General features: G+C 47.9%; 1 protein-coding gene across 2 annotated transcripts in view; it reads right to left on the bottom strand.

Moving 5' to 3' along the window:
• MTOR (mechanistic target of rapamycin kinase) overlaps positions 1-18,123 on the bottom strand; it is a 938,810-nt gene that overhangs the window by 699,748 nt on the left and 220,939 nt on the right. For both annotated transcript variants that reach the window (XM_086921314.1, XM_086921315.1), the window contains exons 17-18: positions 6,743-6,877; positions 5,895-6,024 (exon numbers count right to left, since the gene is read on the bottom strand). In XM_086921314.1, the coding sequence (XP_086777440.1) occupies positions 5,895-6,024; positions 6,743-6,877 (265 nt within the window). The remainder of the gene's footprint in view (positions 1-5,894; positions 6,025-6,742; positions 6,878-18,123) is intronic.

Raw genomic sequence — 18,123 nt, 5'->3', positions numbered from 1 at the left:
GAGATGTTACTTGAAATCGGTAAGACCCCCACTAAATCATGTTATCACTCCATAGACCCCAATGCACTGTCATCACAATGCAATTCCTGCAACTTTCGTTTTGTTAATGTTCCCAACCCCAACCATCCTGCACCTAATCTTAAAGTGATGCTACTTAACTGCAGATCCATGGTCAAGCATAAATTGGAACTTCACGACCTCTTATTAAATCATGACTTTGATGTAATGTTTTTAACAGAAACCTGGCTAGAAGAATCCTCATCCCCTGAAATACTTGAGACAGTCCCGCAGAATTACAGCTTACTAAGAATTGACAGGCCTATACAGCGCGGTGGAGGTCTTGCTATGATCTTCAAAAAAGAACTGGAATGCACCCTTACTAACAAGGGCATCACCAACAGTGAAAGTGGCACTTTCACCATTAAAGTGACCCCTGGCATGACCATTACTGGGATTCTCATTTACAGGCCGCCTGGCAATGCCACTCCTTTCTGTAACCAACTTTATAGAAACGGCGACGCAACTAGCTATCAAATACAACAACTTTATGATACTAGGTGACCTTAATCTTCATTTCGAAGATTTACATGCTAAGGATGCTCAACTTCTGAAGACTGCCCTACAAGCTCTGGGAATTACCCTGCTATCCACCTCCCCCACTCATAAACATGGCCATCTTCTCGATCCCATCTTTGCGACCTGGGAAGGTATTGATATACAATCCCCGGTCCCTATCATTTGGTCAGATCACCATATGATCATGTTCAACATACCCACGACCAGGTCTAAGAATAATGTCCACAAACCCTTGTATGCCAAGCGACGCAATTGGAAAAACTATACCCCAGAACGTCTGATTGACGAATTAAAAATCCACCCTCCTCCCCAAGGTCAGTCCCTTCAAGAAACCTGGAATTCATACGAACTATGGCTAAGTAAGGCACTTGATAAAATTGCCCCTTGGACCTGCAAGCCCCCAGCTAGGAGAACAAAATCTGAACCGTGGTTCTCAGAAAAATTAAAGGTAGCTAAAGCTCGTTGCAAAGCGATTGAAAGGAAATGGAGAAAGAACTACTCCATGGAACTGAAGGAGACCTACAAACAAGAACTAAGGGCCTATCAGAGACTTATAAGAGAGGAAAAAAGTCACTTTTTCCAAAATAGAATTGAAGAGGCCATAAATCCTTCTAAAGAACTGTTTCGGATCTACAAGGAACTAACAGACACGTCAAGCCTGGACACGCAGGACACGTTCTCTAAGGAACTATGCGAAAAAATTGCAGACTTCTTAGTCAACAAAGTAGAGAAAATTCATGCCACTTTCTCCACCCCCCCGCATCTGGTACGACAATTCCCCCTCGCTACAAAACAACTCTTACCCATTTTTTCACTCCCGACAAAGAAAAACTGTCCAGCATAATCAACAGTATCCACTCTGGCTCCCCTAATGACGTGTGTCCGTTAGATAAATGCAAAGACATTATGGACATTGCCCTCATGGACCAAATAAGCCAACTCATTACCCTTTCATTTGAAGAATGCCATGTCCCGGAGGCTTGGAAAAACGCCCAAGTCATTCCCCTGAAAAAAAAACCTAATGTTCCGATTACTCAATTCCAAAATCTCAGGCCAATATCTCTACTGCCTCAATGCGCCAAAATAATAGAGAAAATTGTTAACATCCAACTTATGGCGTTTTTAGAGGAAGAAAACATTCTTCACCCCACTCAATCCGGTTTCCGACCAAATTACTCAACGGAGACAGCTGTCTTGTATTCCACGGAATATATCCGCAAGATGGTGGACGAGGGTGAAACAGCAGCGTTGGTCATGCTTGGCTTAAGCGCAGCTTTCGATACTGTGCTACATGCCACGCTGCTGTCCCGTCTTTCAGATATCGGAGTAAAGGACTGTGCATTGGCATGGATTAAATCTTTCCTCACCAACAGAACTTTCCAGCTTCATTGCCCGCCCTTCAAATCATCATCTCGGACCGTTAGCCATGGGGTTCCACAGGGCTCTAGTTTGAGCCCTACATTGTTCAACATCTATATGGAACCCCTGGCTCAGATCATAGAGAATTTTGGGGTTGGCATTGTTAGCTACGCCGATGACACTCAGCTGATGTTTAGGCTTACTCCTAATACCGAGGAATACGTCTCAAACTTCTCGGAGTGCATGGCTGCTGTGGCCGTGTGGATGGACAGTAACTGCCTCCGTCTTAATGGAGATAAGACTGAGGTGCTAGTGATAGGGAATAAAACCTCCCTATGGTCTCAAGCGTGGTGGCCCACATCTCTCGGCGAATGCCCTCGACCTGTCGAGAAAGTCAAGAACCTTGGGATCATGATCGACTCGGATCTATCAGGTAAATCCCAAGTTAACAAGATCATTGGAAAATGCATCGGCACATTAAGAATTCTCAGAAAAATCATTGACCTGATACCTATCAAAGCCAGGAAAACCATTGTGCATGCTCTTATTACACCTCACCTGGACTACGGGAATGCCCTCCTTCTAGGCATCAACCAAAAACATCTTCACCAGCTGCAATGTGTACAAAATGCAGCAGCCCGTTTGGTATTAGGCCTTCCCAAAAGAACTTCTGCCAAAACTGCATTATCCAAACTGCACTGGCTCCCAGTAAAGGAGAGAATAAAATTCAAGAGCCTCTGCTATGCCCATAGGATAGCCCACAACAAGGGTCCCACCTACTTAAGGAGCCTCATGACCATACACCGCCCTACCCGACACCTGAGGTCCTCAGGAATGCCCCTTTTCAAACTCCCCCGCATCCACAGAGCAAAAAACGGTGGTCGCTCCTTTCGTTATCTAGGAGTGAAACACTGGAACGCTCTTCCTATTCATTTAAGAATGGAACCATCGGAAACTCTGTTCAGAGCGAACTTGAAAACCCACCTGTTCCCTCAATAACTCTGCCATGCTTTCTCCCTTTGACTTGATTCTCGGTTGAGATTCTTCAGCAATTAGCGCGGGGATACACAGTTGTGCAGCCATGCGCTCAATAAATGTTTTATTATTATTATTATTATGTGAAGAAGTCATTGAGAGGGCAGAGGCCTCCCTACTTTTTCAGCACCAGAAAGTAGCAGCAATAGCAATCACAGCCTACTTCTAGTAATGTCACTCTCTCTATGGCCCCCTTGGCCAAAAGAGCATGCACGCCCTGCCATGAAAGGGACAGATGGTCCTCCATCAGCCATTCTGAAGAAGGTGAGAAGGGCAGTGTGGTTTCAAGTGGTAATGCCTAACCCTGCACGACGATCTGCAACATTTGTTTATAAAAGGTAATGGCTTGCACCCTGGGAAAAAGAGCTGGATCCTGCATCCGACTCTGTGACTGTGTGTTGCTAGGGACATGCTAAAAAGATTTAGAGGCTGCGGGACCTGGAGGAACGACCAACAGGGTGCACTCTGTAGTAGTTGTCCACGAGATCTGTGGGTACCACAGTTGCATCCATGAAATGGGTGAAGGGACTGCTGAGCTGGTGGCAGCTGTCGGCAATACTGAAAGCCCCTACTAATTGACCTTGTGGTAGGCGTGAGCAAATTAATCTCCAGAAACATAAATGCCAATATCCCAATCTGTCGCAAAAATATCATGCACAAACAATGCCCTTTGAGGCAAGGGCACCATGTCAGTGTCAAGATTGTGTGGAGGAATACGTGGCGTAAAGCCTCATTTGAGGTCACTGCGGCATCTGTCAAGGTCGAAGGGGCCTCCGACTAGGTCGAAGGGGCCTCGTTCAAGGTCGAAGGGGCCTCCGTCAAGGTCGAAGGGGCCTCCGTCAAGGTCGATGGGGCCTCAGTCAAGGTCGAAGGGGCCTCTGTCAAGGTTTGCAGCGGCCTGCGTCAAGGTCGCCACGGCCTGCGTCAAGGTCACTGCTACCTGCGTCAAGGTCGCCGCTGCCTGCGTCAAGGTCGCCGTGGCCTGCGTCAAGGTCGCCGTAGCCTGCGTGTCAGCGTGGCTGCATCAAGGTCAGCGCGGCCTGCGTCAAGGTCAGCACGAAGGTCAGCGTAGCCTGTGTCCAGGTCACCGCGGCCTGCATCTAGGTCAGCGCAGGGCTGTCCCAGAGTCAGGTAGAACTATGGGTTGGCTGTAGATCGCACTCCGGCGTGGGATGCGGCACTGGGAGGGGGTTCCGTATTGAAGCCGGTAGACACCCGGGAGTGGATCCACAGGGCCCAACTGGCATCAAGGGAGGTTTTGCTGACTAAATTCCAGATGGGAAGCCTCTTGTCTCCCTGGGGCCCACAGGCATGCCAGACGGAGCTGGTGCCATGCTAAAAATATGTAAAATGCATTTTGAAACTCCTAGATTTGTTGAGGAATGGCATTGGCTCAGTGGAGCAGGTCCAGGGGGCATGATGACACAATTGCGCCCTTTTAGGAGACTGAGAATGGAGTGACAGGGCTGGGATCCACTTAGACTTATGTCACTTCCAGTTAGACTTAACCGAAGACGTGGACCTCGATGATGACCTGTTACTAGAATGGCTTCTGGAGAAGCATCAGGATCTTCCCTGGGACTTCGACCAACATGGGTTCTTCCAATGCTTGTTGATAAAGAGCTTCGGCTTGTGCTGCTGAATACCCTTTAGGTTCATCAAGGGGCAGTTGCTGCAGGACTTGTAGTAGTGGCCTGACCCCAGACATCACAAGCAAACCAAGAGAAGATCAGTCGCAGAGATTTGTTTGTGACATTCCCCACAAGGCTTAAACCCTGTCGACTATGAAGGGGACATAGCCATGGCATACTGTATACAAAGTCTGGAAAAGAAAAAAATCGAAAACCTTACCAAAAAAAACCAGTCTCAAACAGACTAGGGGTAGTTTTGGATCTGCATCTTTTAGGGAGACAAGAAAGGAACGGATGTCAGCACCCAAAGGTGGTTCCTATATAGGCACAGGACGCCCTATATCCAAAGCAAAAGGTATGATACCTCTGCCTTCTCGCTTCCTTTTCTTTTTCTTCCCTTCATGCACCTACCACAATGTCTAATCTTGCCAACCGGTGCAAGTGGGAAATGTTCGGTCGGGGCGTTTATGCATCCAAAAGTCTGCATATAAAAGCAAGTAACAGGGCTGCTATTTCATAAAGGACCAGATTTGCATGCTGAGAATAGATGGTCTTCCATATTAGTGAAACAGGATTAGATAAAGGGTGGGTCAGGATGTAACCCTAACAAATGCCCTTAGGAACTGTGAGGGTCTAGGTGTGTTGCCCTTTCCCACAGCTCCGAGCCACACCTCTGAAAATTTGTGTAATGGGGACAAATTGCCCTAATTAATGCAGTCTTTCTCTTCCTTCTCCAATGAGCTATGTAACTGGGCTCTACCTACATTATCAAATGTAGTTTGGATGTACAAAAATGTTAAAAACAAATGTTACCTGACCCTAGTAAGGTGGAGATAAATACATTCTAAAAAACCTGGTCAGAACCTAAACAACGACACAAACATAGTCATGAGTTAGGCCTTCACTGGTACAGGCACACAGAGAGATCCAAGAGAGGGAACAGATCAATGAGCCGAGACAAACAGACAGAGACACACAGACACCATGGCAAGAGAGGCAAGCAAAGGGGAGAGACAAAGAGCGTGGGAGAGACAAAGATGCATACCAACCAGTCAAGACCAACAAATATACATATAAAATGATATACCTAGAAAGCCACAACAGAGGACAGAACTCAAACTGTCTGAGACAAGTCCTGCTCTTTATAAGTTGACTTCTGGCAAGCTGGAGTGTTTGGCTTCAAAAAGTAATGATTAGACAGTCTCCCTGTCAAGTCTTACTTCCAACCCTCTTCCTTGTCACCCTTCTGGTCTTTTCACGTCCCCATTTATGTCCCCCACACTAATCACCTACCAGAGTCCTGGCCGGATTTGGATTCCGACAGGCTGACAGCTGACGCATCGCGGGACTGGTCTATCATTCCAATGTTCACTTTGTGCTTGTAGGGGTCCAAGGCTCCCAGCAGCCCCAGTACCCGGATTGCCTGGAAAGATGGGAGAACAAACCATGAGGGGGGATCCCTTTGATGGAGCACAAGCAGGGTGAGGGGGAAGAGCAGTACCCCTGTTTCCCTGTTTATACTGGGCACCTCATTTCATGAATGTCCAGCTTTCTGTGCTTCGACACTCAAGCAATACTTTATTGACTAGGCTCAATAATACTAAAACAGAAAATGCCTGGACCAGCATTTTGGGACCCAGTGTTTATTTTGGTGGTGGGGAAATGCAGGAGTGGGTGAATGGATGCATTGATTGATGTGTGTGAGGTTGACGCATCTTTTGCAAAAGAGACTACAAAATGATAAAAAATATAAAAAGGGTTTTATAGTAAAGACATCTCCATTACTTATTATTTCTCGAGCCGGTTGAGGACCCCAGTGCTGTCCTGTTAATGTGAGAGATGGAGAGAGGGCTGCTGCTCAGAGAGCACTTGCAAGTGAAATAAAGTCAAAGGCAGAGGGGAATAGAGACAGTTTGTACTGAGTGAAGCACTGCCAAGAGCAAAGTGGGAACAGAGGGGATGATTGGCAAACAGAGGAGCTCAAAAGGCTGCATGTTGGCGCTAGGAGTGGTGATAAAAGGGACGCAAGCAGCTGCAGTTTCATGTGAGTTGGAGAAGTAATCACAGGTAGTTGCTGGTGGATGGAGTGCTTTAAAAGCATAAATGCACAGAACGACAATGCTACATATGCTGAATATTACCTCTCGGCGTATTCCTTGGTTTTGCTCCGTCTTGAGGAAGTTCAAGAGGACTTCTAGCAATGATGGGTACTTCCTGTAGGGCTCAACCACATACCCTGTGCTGGCAACCAACTGCCCCAAAGTCCATAGGGCCACCTGCAAGAAAGAAAAAAGAGGTAATCAGTGAATAATCTGACAGAAGTGGTTGAATGTGAAGAATTAAGAGGTTTTCAACTATATGGCTGGAGATGAAGGAGATCTAGATGATGGCGTATTCAAAAGTCAGGCTCTGCTGGATGGGCAGTCAATGTTGATTTTATTTTAGTGTTCGGTAACAAAACTAAAGAAACAAGAGGTTTCAGGCGCCAGAAAGGATTATGGGATCAGGGAGGGTAAAACGTCTATTGAAGGGCATGGTTGGGCTCTAAGGCATTCATACTTTTATCAACAGAGGTCTCCCACTTCACATTCTTCCTTTTTTCCAATCTGGTTTTTGGTAGGACAGGTTGGACATAAGCGAAAGTGCAAAATCAATCCATATGTAAGTTATGTAAAGAGCCATGGATGAAACCATACAGCAACAGAAACAGGGTTGTACAGGGTTTAAAAGGGTAAACAATTCAATTGAACTCACATGTCAATCATTAACACTGTTACAACCTACCCTCGTTCTTAGGTTTAAGTACTGATGGGCATGCAGGGAAGAGGATATGAGCTTGCTGTGCCACAGTAAGACAAGTTACATTTCATGGATGAGGCAAGCCAAACCACAAACAGGCCTGAGGCTGGTTATGTTCATGTTCAAAGGGGATGTCCCCAAGAACCCAAAACTAACGAGCACATTAATTGAAGTGATTGAGAAGGACTGAACCATTTTTTTCTATTGTGTTTTAATAAATGTTTAGTTTGAGGAGTAGTGTGTAAAAAGACATGCACAGGGGCTGGAACTATAGTGCATGACAAAGTGTATGATATCTGGAAAGATGCCCCCATGTTAGATTAAAAACTTGTTTGTACACCACACGTTTGCACTACTTCAGGATATTATCGAAAGGAAGCCAATGCGACTATGGGAATTGTTTGGCGGATGGGATACTCGGTCACAAACGTGCCAGATATTCCTTCTGCTGTATTACTTGTTCATTATTAGCCCATGGTACTTGTAATATGCGGGATATCCGCAATGTTTTGACAGCGTATCCCATCCGTCACACACTATCTCTGGCTCTAAGCATCATAATTGCTCCAGAATGTATTTGAAACAGGACACAAAATTTCATTTTGAATAACGGACAACGCTGCTCGCAGTGGTCGAACAAGAGTATGATGTACACATTGATTTGTAATCTAAAATGATATCAGTCCTGGTGAAGACCCACAAACTTTGCTAAGAGTTGTAACATCAGCGACTCAAGGATTGACAACGTAATAGTTTGAACATCAACAAAACATGATATAATCTTTATTTCAAGAATCATATTTGCAAACCAACAGGTGTCTCGGATTGCAAATAGTGACACAAATTGTTGTTACAGAGCACATAACACCCTTTTTACACAGTTAATCTAAGCCTTCCAAAGCATCTCCCTTTTTCACCTTTATCATCAACAGACATTATCCTATATCCTTTTCAAATTCGTTTGTGAATGCTATATGCTTCATAAGGGTTTTACGGCTGGCCAAGAGTAGAATGCATGGACTAATATAAGCAGCACCTTATCCTCTTTTGTCATGCGTTATGGTTGTAGACTGAATAGACACATGTATTTAAATGTTACTCATCAAACTAGCCATTTATTGACAAAAAGCAAACGCCTATGCAACCAATTTGTTTATCAGTAGCTCAACATAGACACACTACCAAAGATGACTTAAGACACTATCAGGGCCCGAATCACTGAGTTTCCTCCCTAAATGGAAGATGGAAAGTACTGTTGTACATCCACAATTGGCTACTGGTGTACCCTTGCATATGGTTCTAAGTTACCCAGGGCATAGGTGCACCAGGGGTCTCCCATGGGCTGCAGCATGTATTGTGCTATCCATAAGAGACCACTCAAACTGTGACTACTGGCTAGCCATTAAAGACTGCGTTGGTGCTGGCACCCCTCATGACAGATATAGGTTTTCTTTTTCTGAGGTCGTTGCACTTAAAACCTATAATTGACCCCTAGAGCAAGCCTTTCAGTCCTGAAGGCAGGGAGTTTGGTTTTAAGTGTGAGTTGCTCCTGCATGAGCAAGGCACCTCTACAAACCCCAAAGTCGATTCTGCAGGCTTTGTAAGTGCAGTCAGCCATTTTAATACATATAGTGGACATCAGTCATTACATAATGTCTAACTGTATAGTGGCTGCACCGAACCCGGTCATCTTTGGTATTAAACATGTTGGAATCAAACCCCAAAACCGATGCCACTGTTGGAAGTATAATCCCATGTACCTGGGGGGCTCCCTTAGGGTATCCCTTGTACTCCTGGGTACAGCCTGTTAGGGTTTTGACAGCAAACTAGTGCTGCTGCCAACTACAGACACTATTCTGCCCTCCTGCCGCTGAGCCAAGCTTCAGCAGGGGAAGGTAGAACAATTGGTTTCCAGTCGCAGGGATGTATGACCTCCTCCCAGACAGGACTTAAGTGTATTGGGCTGGGGAGGGGGCGCTTGCCAGCGCCACCAGACTGCTTTGAAGGGCACATTTGGTGTCCTCCTTGCATACTACAGTTGGAACAAGTTCTGAGAGCCCTTGGCTTCCGCTCTGGCACGAAACTGGACAAAGGACGTGGGAGTATCCTCCTCTCTGTCCAGCCCCTCCTCCGAGAAGGACCTCTGAGTAGATCCAACCCTTTCCGTAGGGTACTTAAGGGCTTACCTGTGGGTAAGATTCGTCGCGGGACAAGACTCAAGCCTGAAACCATGTCACCCTTCGACCATCTGGACACCTGGACTTCGCCTGGAACCGAGACTCCTGGTCTTGCTGTTCTGCAAGTCTTCTTCATCGCCTGTGTCTGTGCTTCATCCAGGATCTTCACCAGACCGGTGGTCATCAAGGACACCCAAAGTAATCTCCCTTGGAGTGAAGGAGTCACTTCCCTGCATCTGCAGGCACTGCAACAAAGCTGACCGGTCTGCTGCTCCTGACATCCCACCGACTTCGAAAGGCTAAGCAACACATGTGGTGGTTCCGCAACTTCCTCGAGGCCTGATCTGTTCTCTCTGCAACTTTGAGGACAGTATCCTTTGTTGGAACCCCTAGGACCAAACCCCTGTGCACCGTGTCGACCTGCCATTGCCAAGGTTTGTTGGCTCTGCACTCCAGAGATCTCCAGGCTACAAGAAGCTCCAGCATCTCTTCCTGCCAAGTAAAGCTTCCTCACCGCATCCTCTGCACCGTGGGTCTTCCTTCTTGGTGAGCTGCTCGAGGTCTTGTAACTCCTGTGCCTTTGGCCTGTGGGTTCTCTTAAGGGTTGTCTTGTGCTCTAGTGGGCTCCCCTGCTGGCTCAGACCTGCTCTCACTCCCTGCTTGTGGTGAGTCCTTTAGACCTTGCTGGTCCCAATGTTGATCCTTCTTTGCTTTCCATGCCTGTTGCAGCTCCCAAGGATTGTTGGTGCTCCCACCGGACACGGACACCCTGGTTCTGGACTTCCGACATGGGACAGCTCGTGCACTGCTACTGGTCTTCCTCAGCATCGCCTGGTCCTCACAGCAGCAACAACAAGGTCACAGTCAACCCTCCTGAACCGTCCGTCATCAGTGGGCATTGCTCTCCTGTACCTCCGAGTGGCACAGACACTATTACCTCTGATTACAGGTTCTTCAATTCAAGAATCAACCCTTGGATTCCACCGGACTCCTGCACAGTCTTCTCCAGCTGCATCTTTCCTGAAGTTCTCCATTGGGGTCTAAGGCGGCTTCCGACGTCACTTCGCACCTATGCACCCAGCTTCCCTGATGTAGGTATCCTGGTTCCTGGATATCCACAAGTGGGGTGACTCTCCAACCTTCTGTCTTCCACTGAGTTTCTTCAGGGTCCACAGGAAAAGGTCCTTCTTCAAAACTGCAACTTCCCCCTTGACTTCTTTTGGACACGTGGCTGTGTTTCCACTCTGCACCTAGTCTCCATGGGGTTCCTGGGTACTTAACTTGGGTGGTTCCTTGTGTCCCCATCTCCTCTGAGTCTTCTGGTCCAAGTCCCGACTTTGGTCGCAGTTCGCATTCCACTTTTTAAGTATATGTTTTGGTCTCCCCCTGGAGACCACATTATATTGTGCTTACTTACCTATTTTCACATGAAGTATTACTGTGTATTTGTGTTTATATCTCCAGGTAGGAGATATACCATTGTGTTAGTGAGTGTTGTGAAATAAATAGACATATTTTTATATACACACTGGGCAGTAGTTTTTCATTTGACCTACACTACATGATTCAACTGGAAAAACAAGCTGATTAACACTCCTTCAGGATAAGCCTGAAGGCTACTTTCTACAATTACCACTTTGACAGCTTTCAAAGGTTGTAAAAAACCTCTAAAATCACCATAAAGGTTGCCTGGATTAGTATAAGGTGCCTCAATTAAATAGGTGTGCACCATATATTAAGCCAGCCTCCTACAACTACGAAACCCCTCATAAAGATTGCCCCTGATTTTGGCTCTGAAATCGTACACTCTGTAATTACCAGGTGCAAAATTCCCTTTCAATCACAAGCTATGATGTTAAGAATGCGCTAGAAGAAAAAGCTACTTACCTTCAATAACGCCTTATCTGGTAGACTCTATTCTTGACGCAGATGCTTTACCTTACAATTATCCTCAGGCGCCAGATTGGATCCAGAAATATTTCCGTGAGCAGTGCCCCTGTGCGCCGGTAGGCCGTTAGTGTCATCAGCGCTGGAAGTGACGTGATCGGTGCCTATATAGGTGCCACACCAGTGTGCTAGCACCAGATCTTTTCGTGACTTTCCACAACTGGAGCGCAAAGCCACGAAGAACACTTGTGTGGAAAACTAGGGCCCAGAAAGGGGAACAGCCCTGTCCCTAGAAATCACTTAGAAGAACGAGGAGGATGGGTGGGTCTGTAAGGAATCTGTGACTAGATAGAGTCTCTACCAGATATGACGTTACCAAAGGTAAGTAACCTGTTCATCTGATAGAGAATACAAAAAAAAAACATTTTCTTGATGTGTTCAATAACACATACATCTGTAGGCAGTGCAGGGTGTAGTGGTAGCTCGTAATATGATGAACATCATATCAGTGCTCATGAAACCACAATGCAAGTTTGAGAGGGTATACATAGCACTCGAAGCAACTGCAGCCCCCCACGCAGTCCTTCTCCCCACCATGCTTCTACTGCAACTTCATGCCAAATCCATACAGGAACAGTCAGGGTGGAGACGCCATTCGTGATCCGCTGGGCATCTTCAGCTGAGTTTGTCCACCCTGGCAATCAGACAGCCCGGTTGGTGTTGAAACACCAGGGAAATGCCCTGACATTCCTGCCATGTCCAGAGACACAGGGCCTCTTGAAAAAGAAACCATGACCCCACTCACCCCATCTGTTGCAGTACCACATGGCGGTGGTTTTATCTGTGAACGCCTGCGCTAGCCTTCCCTTGATGGAAGGAAGAAAGACTTTTAATGCCATCTAGATCGCCCGGAGCTTCAGCAGGTAGATGTGGAGTTAAGATTCTGCCATAGGCCTCCGATCTCCACCTCTCCCAGATGGCCGACCCAGCCCAGGAGTGACGCAACGGTCACCACGGTTAGATCCGGTAAAAGAACCACGAGGGGTCTACCACTGACCCAAATGCAGTATGCTAACCACCACTGTAGATCTTTTGCAGTTCCCTCCAAGATCTGGACCAGGCCAGAGAAATTCCCCTAATGCTGCGCCCACTGGAACTTCAGGTCCCACTGCAGAGCCCCATATGCCATTGGGCACAGTGTCACAAGTAGAATGCAGGAGGTCATGAGCCCAGTAGCCTCAGAATCAGTCTCAGTCGAAATCCATGACAGAGGATAGAACATCAGTATCATAGTCTGAATATCCTGGGCTTGCCGTTCGAGAGAATATACCAGAAACTACACCATGTCCAGAACATCTCAGATGATAGGGAGCATCTGAGAGGGAGTCAGGTGTGACTTCAGCATGTTGATAGTGAACCCCAGTGAGTGCAGGAGGTCTGCCATAGTATGGAGGTGGGAGACGACAGCCTAGGTTGACCCACCTTCAACATCAAATGGTTAAGCTAAGGGATGAATGGTACCCCTGATCCCTGCAGATAAGCAGCAACCACCGCCATCACCTTGGTAAACACCTGAAGAGCGCTTGTAAGGCCAAAAGGGAGCACGGCGAACTGACAGTGCTCATGGTCTACCAAGAACTGTAGGTAATGCCTGTGGGCAGGCGGGACGGGAATGTGTAAGAATGTGTAATGCAAGTCCGAAGCAACCATCCAGTGTAGAAACTTGGCATTGTATATACTATACCAAAGTAAAGTTTAGTGTGCACAGAGTCCAGGGGATCCCCAAAGGCAGGCAGAGGCTAAAGTAGATAATACCTAACTCTCGATTTGTGGTAGTCTGGGCATGCATTAAGGCTTTATCAGAGGGTAGTGTTAAGCATTTATTGTACACACTCATGCAAGAAATGATTTAACACACTCAAAGACTGAACTCTGACCAATTAGTTTTTTATAAAAATTATTATTCAGTTGTATTTTATTTCTAGAACCAAGCCAGGTCCAGTGCAGGTAAGTGTAATAGTACTTTGTAAGAATAATGCAGTTAAATACAGTCTGAATGCAGTTTTTGTTATAGGTAGATCACATGTTCAGAAACAATTCAAATGACTTTTGCAGTTACTTTTTGGATTTCTGGGCAGACTACTTTTCAGGATTACTTTTTCTACTCAATGTGATATGCCTAGAAATCACACTGGGACATTTCCTGCATAAAAGGTAAGTAAGTCAGTTTTTACCAAAACACAGTTTCTGCCATTTTCATACACTTTTCATCTCCACACACAACTTTTTTCACAGAAAAGCAGTCAATGCAATCTTATGGGAGAAAATCAGGTTATCGGTGTTAAGGTAAGTACTCAGCCTTGTGAGTTAAATTTCCGGCGTTAGAACCACCGTTCCCCCAGGGTCAAGGATGCACTCAAAGAGCATCCTCAGCGACACTAGGGCAGCTGGGTGCAGAGTGCTAAGGCCCAATGTTATCCAATGGAGTATAGGGGGCCTCCGGTTAGTGGCTGCTCACGGGCAAGCCACGGGGTTGAGGGAGCCAAACTCCTAGGGTTAAGCTGAGGGCAATGGGGGATCCGAGTTGGCACACAAGGTGCACCCACAGCCGCACAGGGGCGGCTGGGTGCAGAGTGTTGATTTGGTGTTGGGTGACCTGTTGTTTTCAATGGAAGTTGCCGGTTTTGACTGCACGCTCGGTCCATGAAATCGTCCGGGAGGAACTAACAGTTGGACAGGTACGTTGGAGGGCTTGGGGACATAGGTGCACCTCAGGTTCTCTTCTCCAGGGCACATGGCGACTGGATGCCGGTGTGCCTTTTGAGGTTGGATTTCACCTTACGGGCCACTTCCAGTTGGGTGGATTTCTGTGCAGAGGCTGCAGGCGATGTCGGGAAGTCCTGGAGGGGTCAACCCACAGTTGACTCAGTCTCTGGAGAGCTTATGGACCTCACTTGGACCGGTGAGCCACTTGTACTCGGGCCTTAGGCGTCGGGTGCGGTAGTGGTTCCAGGCGTTGTTTTTTTTTTGTCCTCAGCAGGCTTGGTGTCTTTCTTTGGTTATTCTTTTGAACACAGCTGCTGTTCGCAGAAGATCCGGACTTTGTTGAAGGCAGTCAGTCCTCCCAGGGGTTCTGGAGGTCGCTGGCTGCAGGACAAGGTGACTTTTTCCATAGGATCTCTGGAAACTGCAGACGGTCCACTAGGGCTGGGGCCAAGTCAGTTCTTCTCTGCAATCTCCTCTGCTGGGTGTCTTCTTTCGTCCTTCTTCTTCGTAGGCTGCAGGAATCGGTCTTCTTGGTTTAGGGCTTGCCCCTAAATAATGTGTTTAAGGGGTGTTTTAGGGGTCTCGAGGTCAGTAGTCAATGGGCTACTGACTGTAGGGTGACTATACCTTCGGTGTGCTATCCTCACGTGGGGGGAGAGCACAATCCCTAATCCTGATTGGAGTGCCTTCCATCTGCAAGATGGTGGGCCCTGAAGAGTGGGCATCACCTTGCCTCCGTTACCTGAGGGGTGGGGTTGGCAGAGATGGGCACACCTTCTGGGTTGCACGAAATTTTTCCCACTTGTCTTTCCACCAAAAAGGGGGCAGGGAGGGGGCCAACTCCTGATAGCAGGAGAGGCTGGGGGTTGTGTTATAAAAGGCAGCAAGGCCTTTGGAGTTCCCCTGCCATAGATAGCTCTGCCTGACCTGGGGGAGGGTGTGAACACCTCCACCCTGAAAAGGCTTTGTCTCTTGGCCCAGGGAGCTGAGGCTCCCACCCCAGGGGTCCAGAAACATGTCACGTGGAGGCAGCCTGGTGTTTACCAGTTAGGGAGCCCACCAAAGGCTGGTCGTTTTTCAGGGTGCATCTCTAAGATGCCCCCTGAGTGCACTGTATAATAAATCCTCAGCTTGCATTAGTGTGGGTTTATTATGTAGAGACATTTGCTACCAAACTTCCCAGATTTAAGTAAAGCCATTATGGTGCTGTAACGTTCGTAATGACAAACTCCCAGATCATATACTCTTATATGCCTTTACTGCACTTACAATGTCTAAGAATGGTCTTAGATACTGTAGGGGTACAGTGCTCATGCAACTATACCCTCACCAGAGGTATAGTTCAACCAGCTAGAGGGATGTCTTACCTATACCCTAGGCAGTGGGTTTCAGGCATGGCCCACAGGTATGTGTGACATGTCGACTCTTCACTTTTCTCTGCACAAAAACACACAGCCTGTAATGGCAGTGTGTGTGTAAAGGTACAGGACCTCTAACGGTGGAACAATATGTGCTGCAGCCCTTAGAGGCCTTCTCTGGTCACAATGCCCTAGGTACCCATGGTACCTTTTATAAGGGACTTACATGTGGTCAGAGAGGCACTAATTGTGAGTACCAATGTACAGTTTTGGGAAAGAACACAGGACCTGGGAACCTGATTGACAGGGACCCAGGGCACATCAAGTCAAAGTGCATCAGAAATCTCACAAAAAATATGTGTGTGGGTCTTACTGCAACAGAAACCCAGCTTCCTACATCCAATCTCCCGGATCCAGGGAAGACAGGGGAAATCCACGTTCAAATCCCTTTTGATGGAGAAAATGAGAGGGAGCAGGTCTAGGATAGGACAAAGGCCTCTGTCCTTCTTAGGCACCAGAAAGTAGCAGGAATAACAACCACAACCTACTTCTAGCATGGGCTCTCTTGGCCAAGTGAGTTGTCACTTTCTGACGGAATAAGGAGAAATGGTCCTCCATCAGCCTTTCGCAAGCGGGTGGCATGGGTGGAGAGGAGGTCACGAAGGTGAGGGAGCAGCTCCATCAGAGAATCTGAAAAACCCAGCGATCTGATGTTATTGACTTCCAGTGCGGCAGGTGATGGCATATCCTGCCTCCCACTGGATGTCCATAATGGTAGGAGGGCAAACTAAAGGGGTTTGGAGGCTGCAGCTGCCGGTGTGGTGGTGGACTGACCAGACCTCTGGCTGCCCTAACCACAGGGTCTGTTGGTATAACATCCTCAGCCATGCAGAGAAGCTTAAGCAGCATGGAGGCTGCGTGAGTAAACAAGCGGCTGGATGCCTTTTCTGTGGCCACGAAAGGAGCAAAGGCGGACTCAGGTTGAAGAGGGGCCATGAAAAAGCTCAAGGACCTGGCCTTAGCCCTGCTATCCTTAAAGCGATCCAGCACTGATTCTGCATTTTCTCCGAAGAAACGGAACCATCAAAGGGCATGTCCATGAGCAATGATTGGACATCCCTGAAAAAGTCAGCAGTTCTCAGCCAGGCGAGGTGCCGTAAGGCTTCCGATGAAGAAACTGCTCTGCCTAGCGAGTTGGTCTTGTTCAGAACACATTGGATCGCAAACTTAGCTGCATGTCTCCCGTCTGCTGTAGTAGCTTGGGAAAGTAGGGTCCAGGCCTCCTCCGGACACATGGACAGCATCTGCGCAACCGAATCCCACAGTGCATGGAAGTATCGCCCCAAAAGACATGCAGTGTTCACAGCCCGCAGTGCCAGGGTAGTGGAAGAAAGATTTTCATTCCTAAGGTAGCCAGCCACTAGGATTCCCTATCTGGTGTAGTGGTAGGGAATGCGCCAGGATTTACATGGTAGGTGGAAGCTTGGACCCCCAAACTCTCCGGGGTAGGGTGTTGTGTGAGGAAATTAGGGTCCCCCGGGGCGACGCCATAACAGCAGGCAATCAGCCTGTTCACATGAGACCCTGTGTAAGGTTTAGACCATGTCCCCAGCAGGACGTCTTTGACGGTTTCATTAAATGGGGGAAGCGGTTCTGAGGGGTCACTCCTGGCTGAAGCAACTCTGTCAAGACGTTACTTCTTGACTGCCACTGACGGAAGGCTAAGGTCCAGGACCTCGGCCGCCCTTCTCACCACCATAGCAAAAGAAGCTCCCTCCTCCTTAGCCACGGTAGGAGGAGAGACAATGCCAGTATCTGGAGAGCAGTTAAATGAGCTAATGTCCCCCGATTCCTCACACCAGTCCATGTTAGGGTTTAGGAGCTACCGCTCCCAATCCTCCCCGAGACCCAATCCATAGGACTATGGCTCGGGGTCCAACTTGGAAGGTAGGGCTCCAGTTGGTGCCAGAGTCAAAGACGATCCTTCGGCTCTGTGTCGGAGGCAGTGATGAGAATGGAGACAGCGGTGCTGGGAGCATCAGCATTGGGGTCGGGCAAGGTTGAGATGGTGGGGCCAGCGGTGGACCGGATCCATCTGTGAATGCACGAGGCCCAACTGGAGCTGGGGACGAAACCACCGGCGGAGAACCAGTAGGGGTCTCTCCCGACCCTGCTGTGCTCGAAGGCACACCAGCAGGAATGGAACGCCCAAATATGAGGTGCAAGCCTCATAGAGCTCACAAAGTTGGGTGGGGGTTGCTCTGGCTCCCGGAAATTCGGGAACGAATGAAGCCGGTCAAGGCGCAGGCTCAACAACGGAGCCAGGCCTTGAATGCAGATGCACCCTCGTCTCGTTAGATGACTTTGACGGACAGGACAAAGGTGAAGACCTCTTCAACTTCTTACTTGTCTTTTTGCTGTGGGACTTGTCCGAAGACGATTTTGAGTGTAACTGAATCTTGTGCTCCATAACCGATCTCCAGACCTTTCTCTCGATCGGGATCAAGACCGTGGTGGCATCGCACGGCTAGGAGC

Source organism: Lissotriton vulgaris, chromosome 5 (assembly GCF_964263255.1).
Source record: "Lissotriton vulgaris chromosome 5, aLisVul1.2, whole genome shotgun sequence".
Lineage (NCBI taxonomy): Eukaryota > Metazoa > Chordata > Amphibia > Caudata > Salamandridae > Lissotriton > Lissotriton vulgaris.
This window is presented reverse-complemented; position numbering and strand designations above follow the sequence as displayed.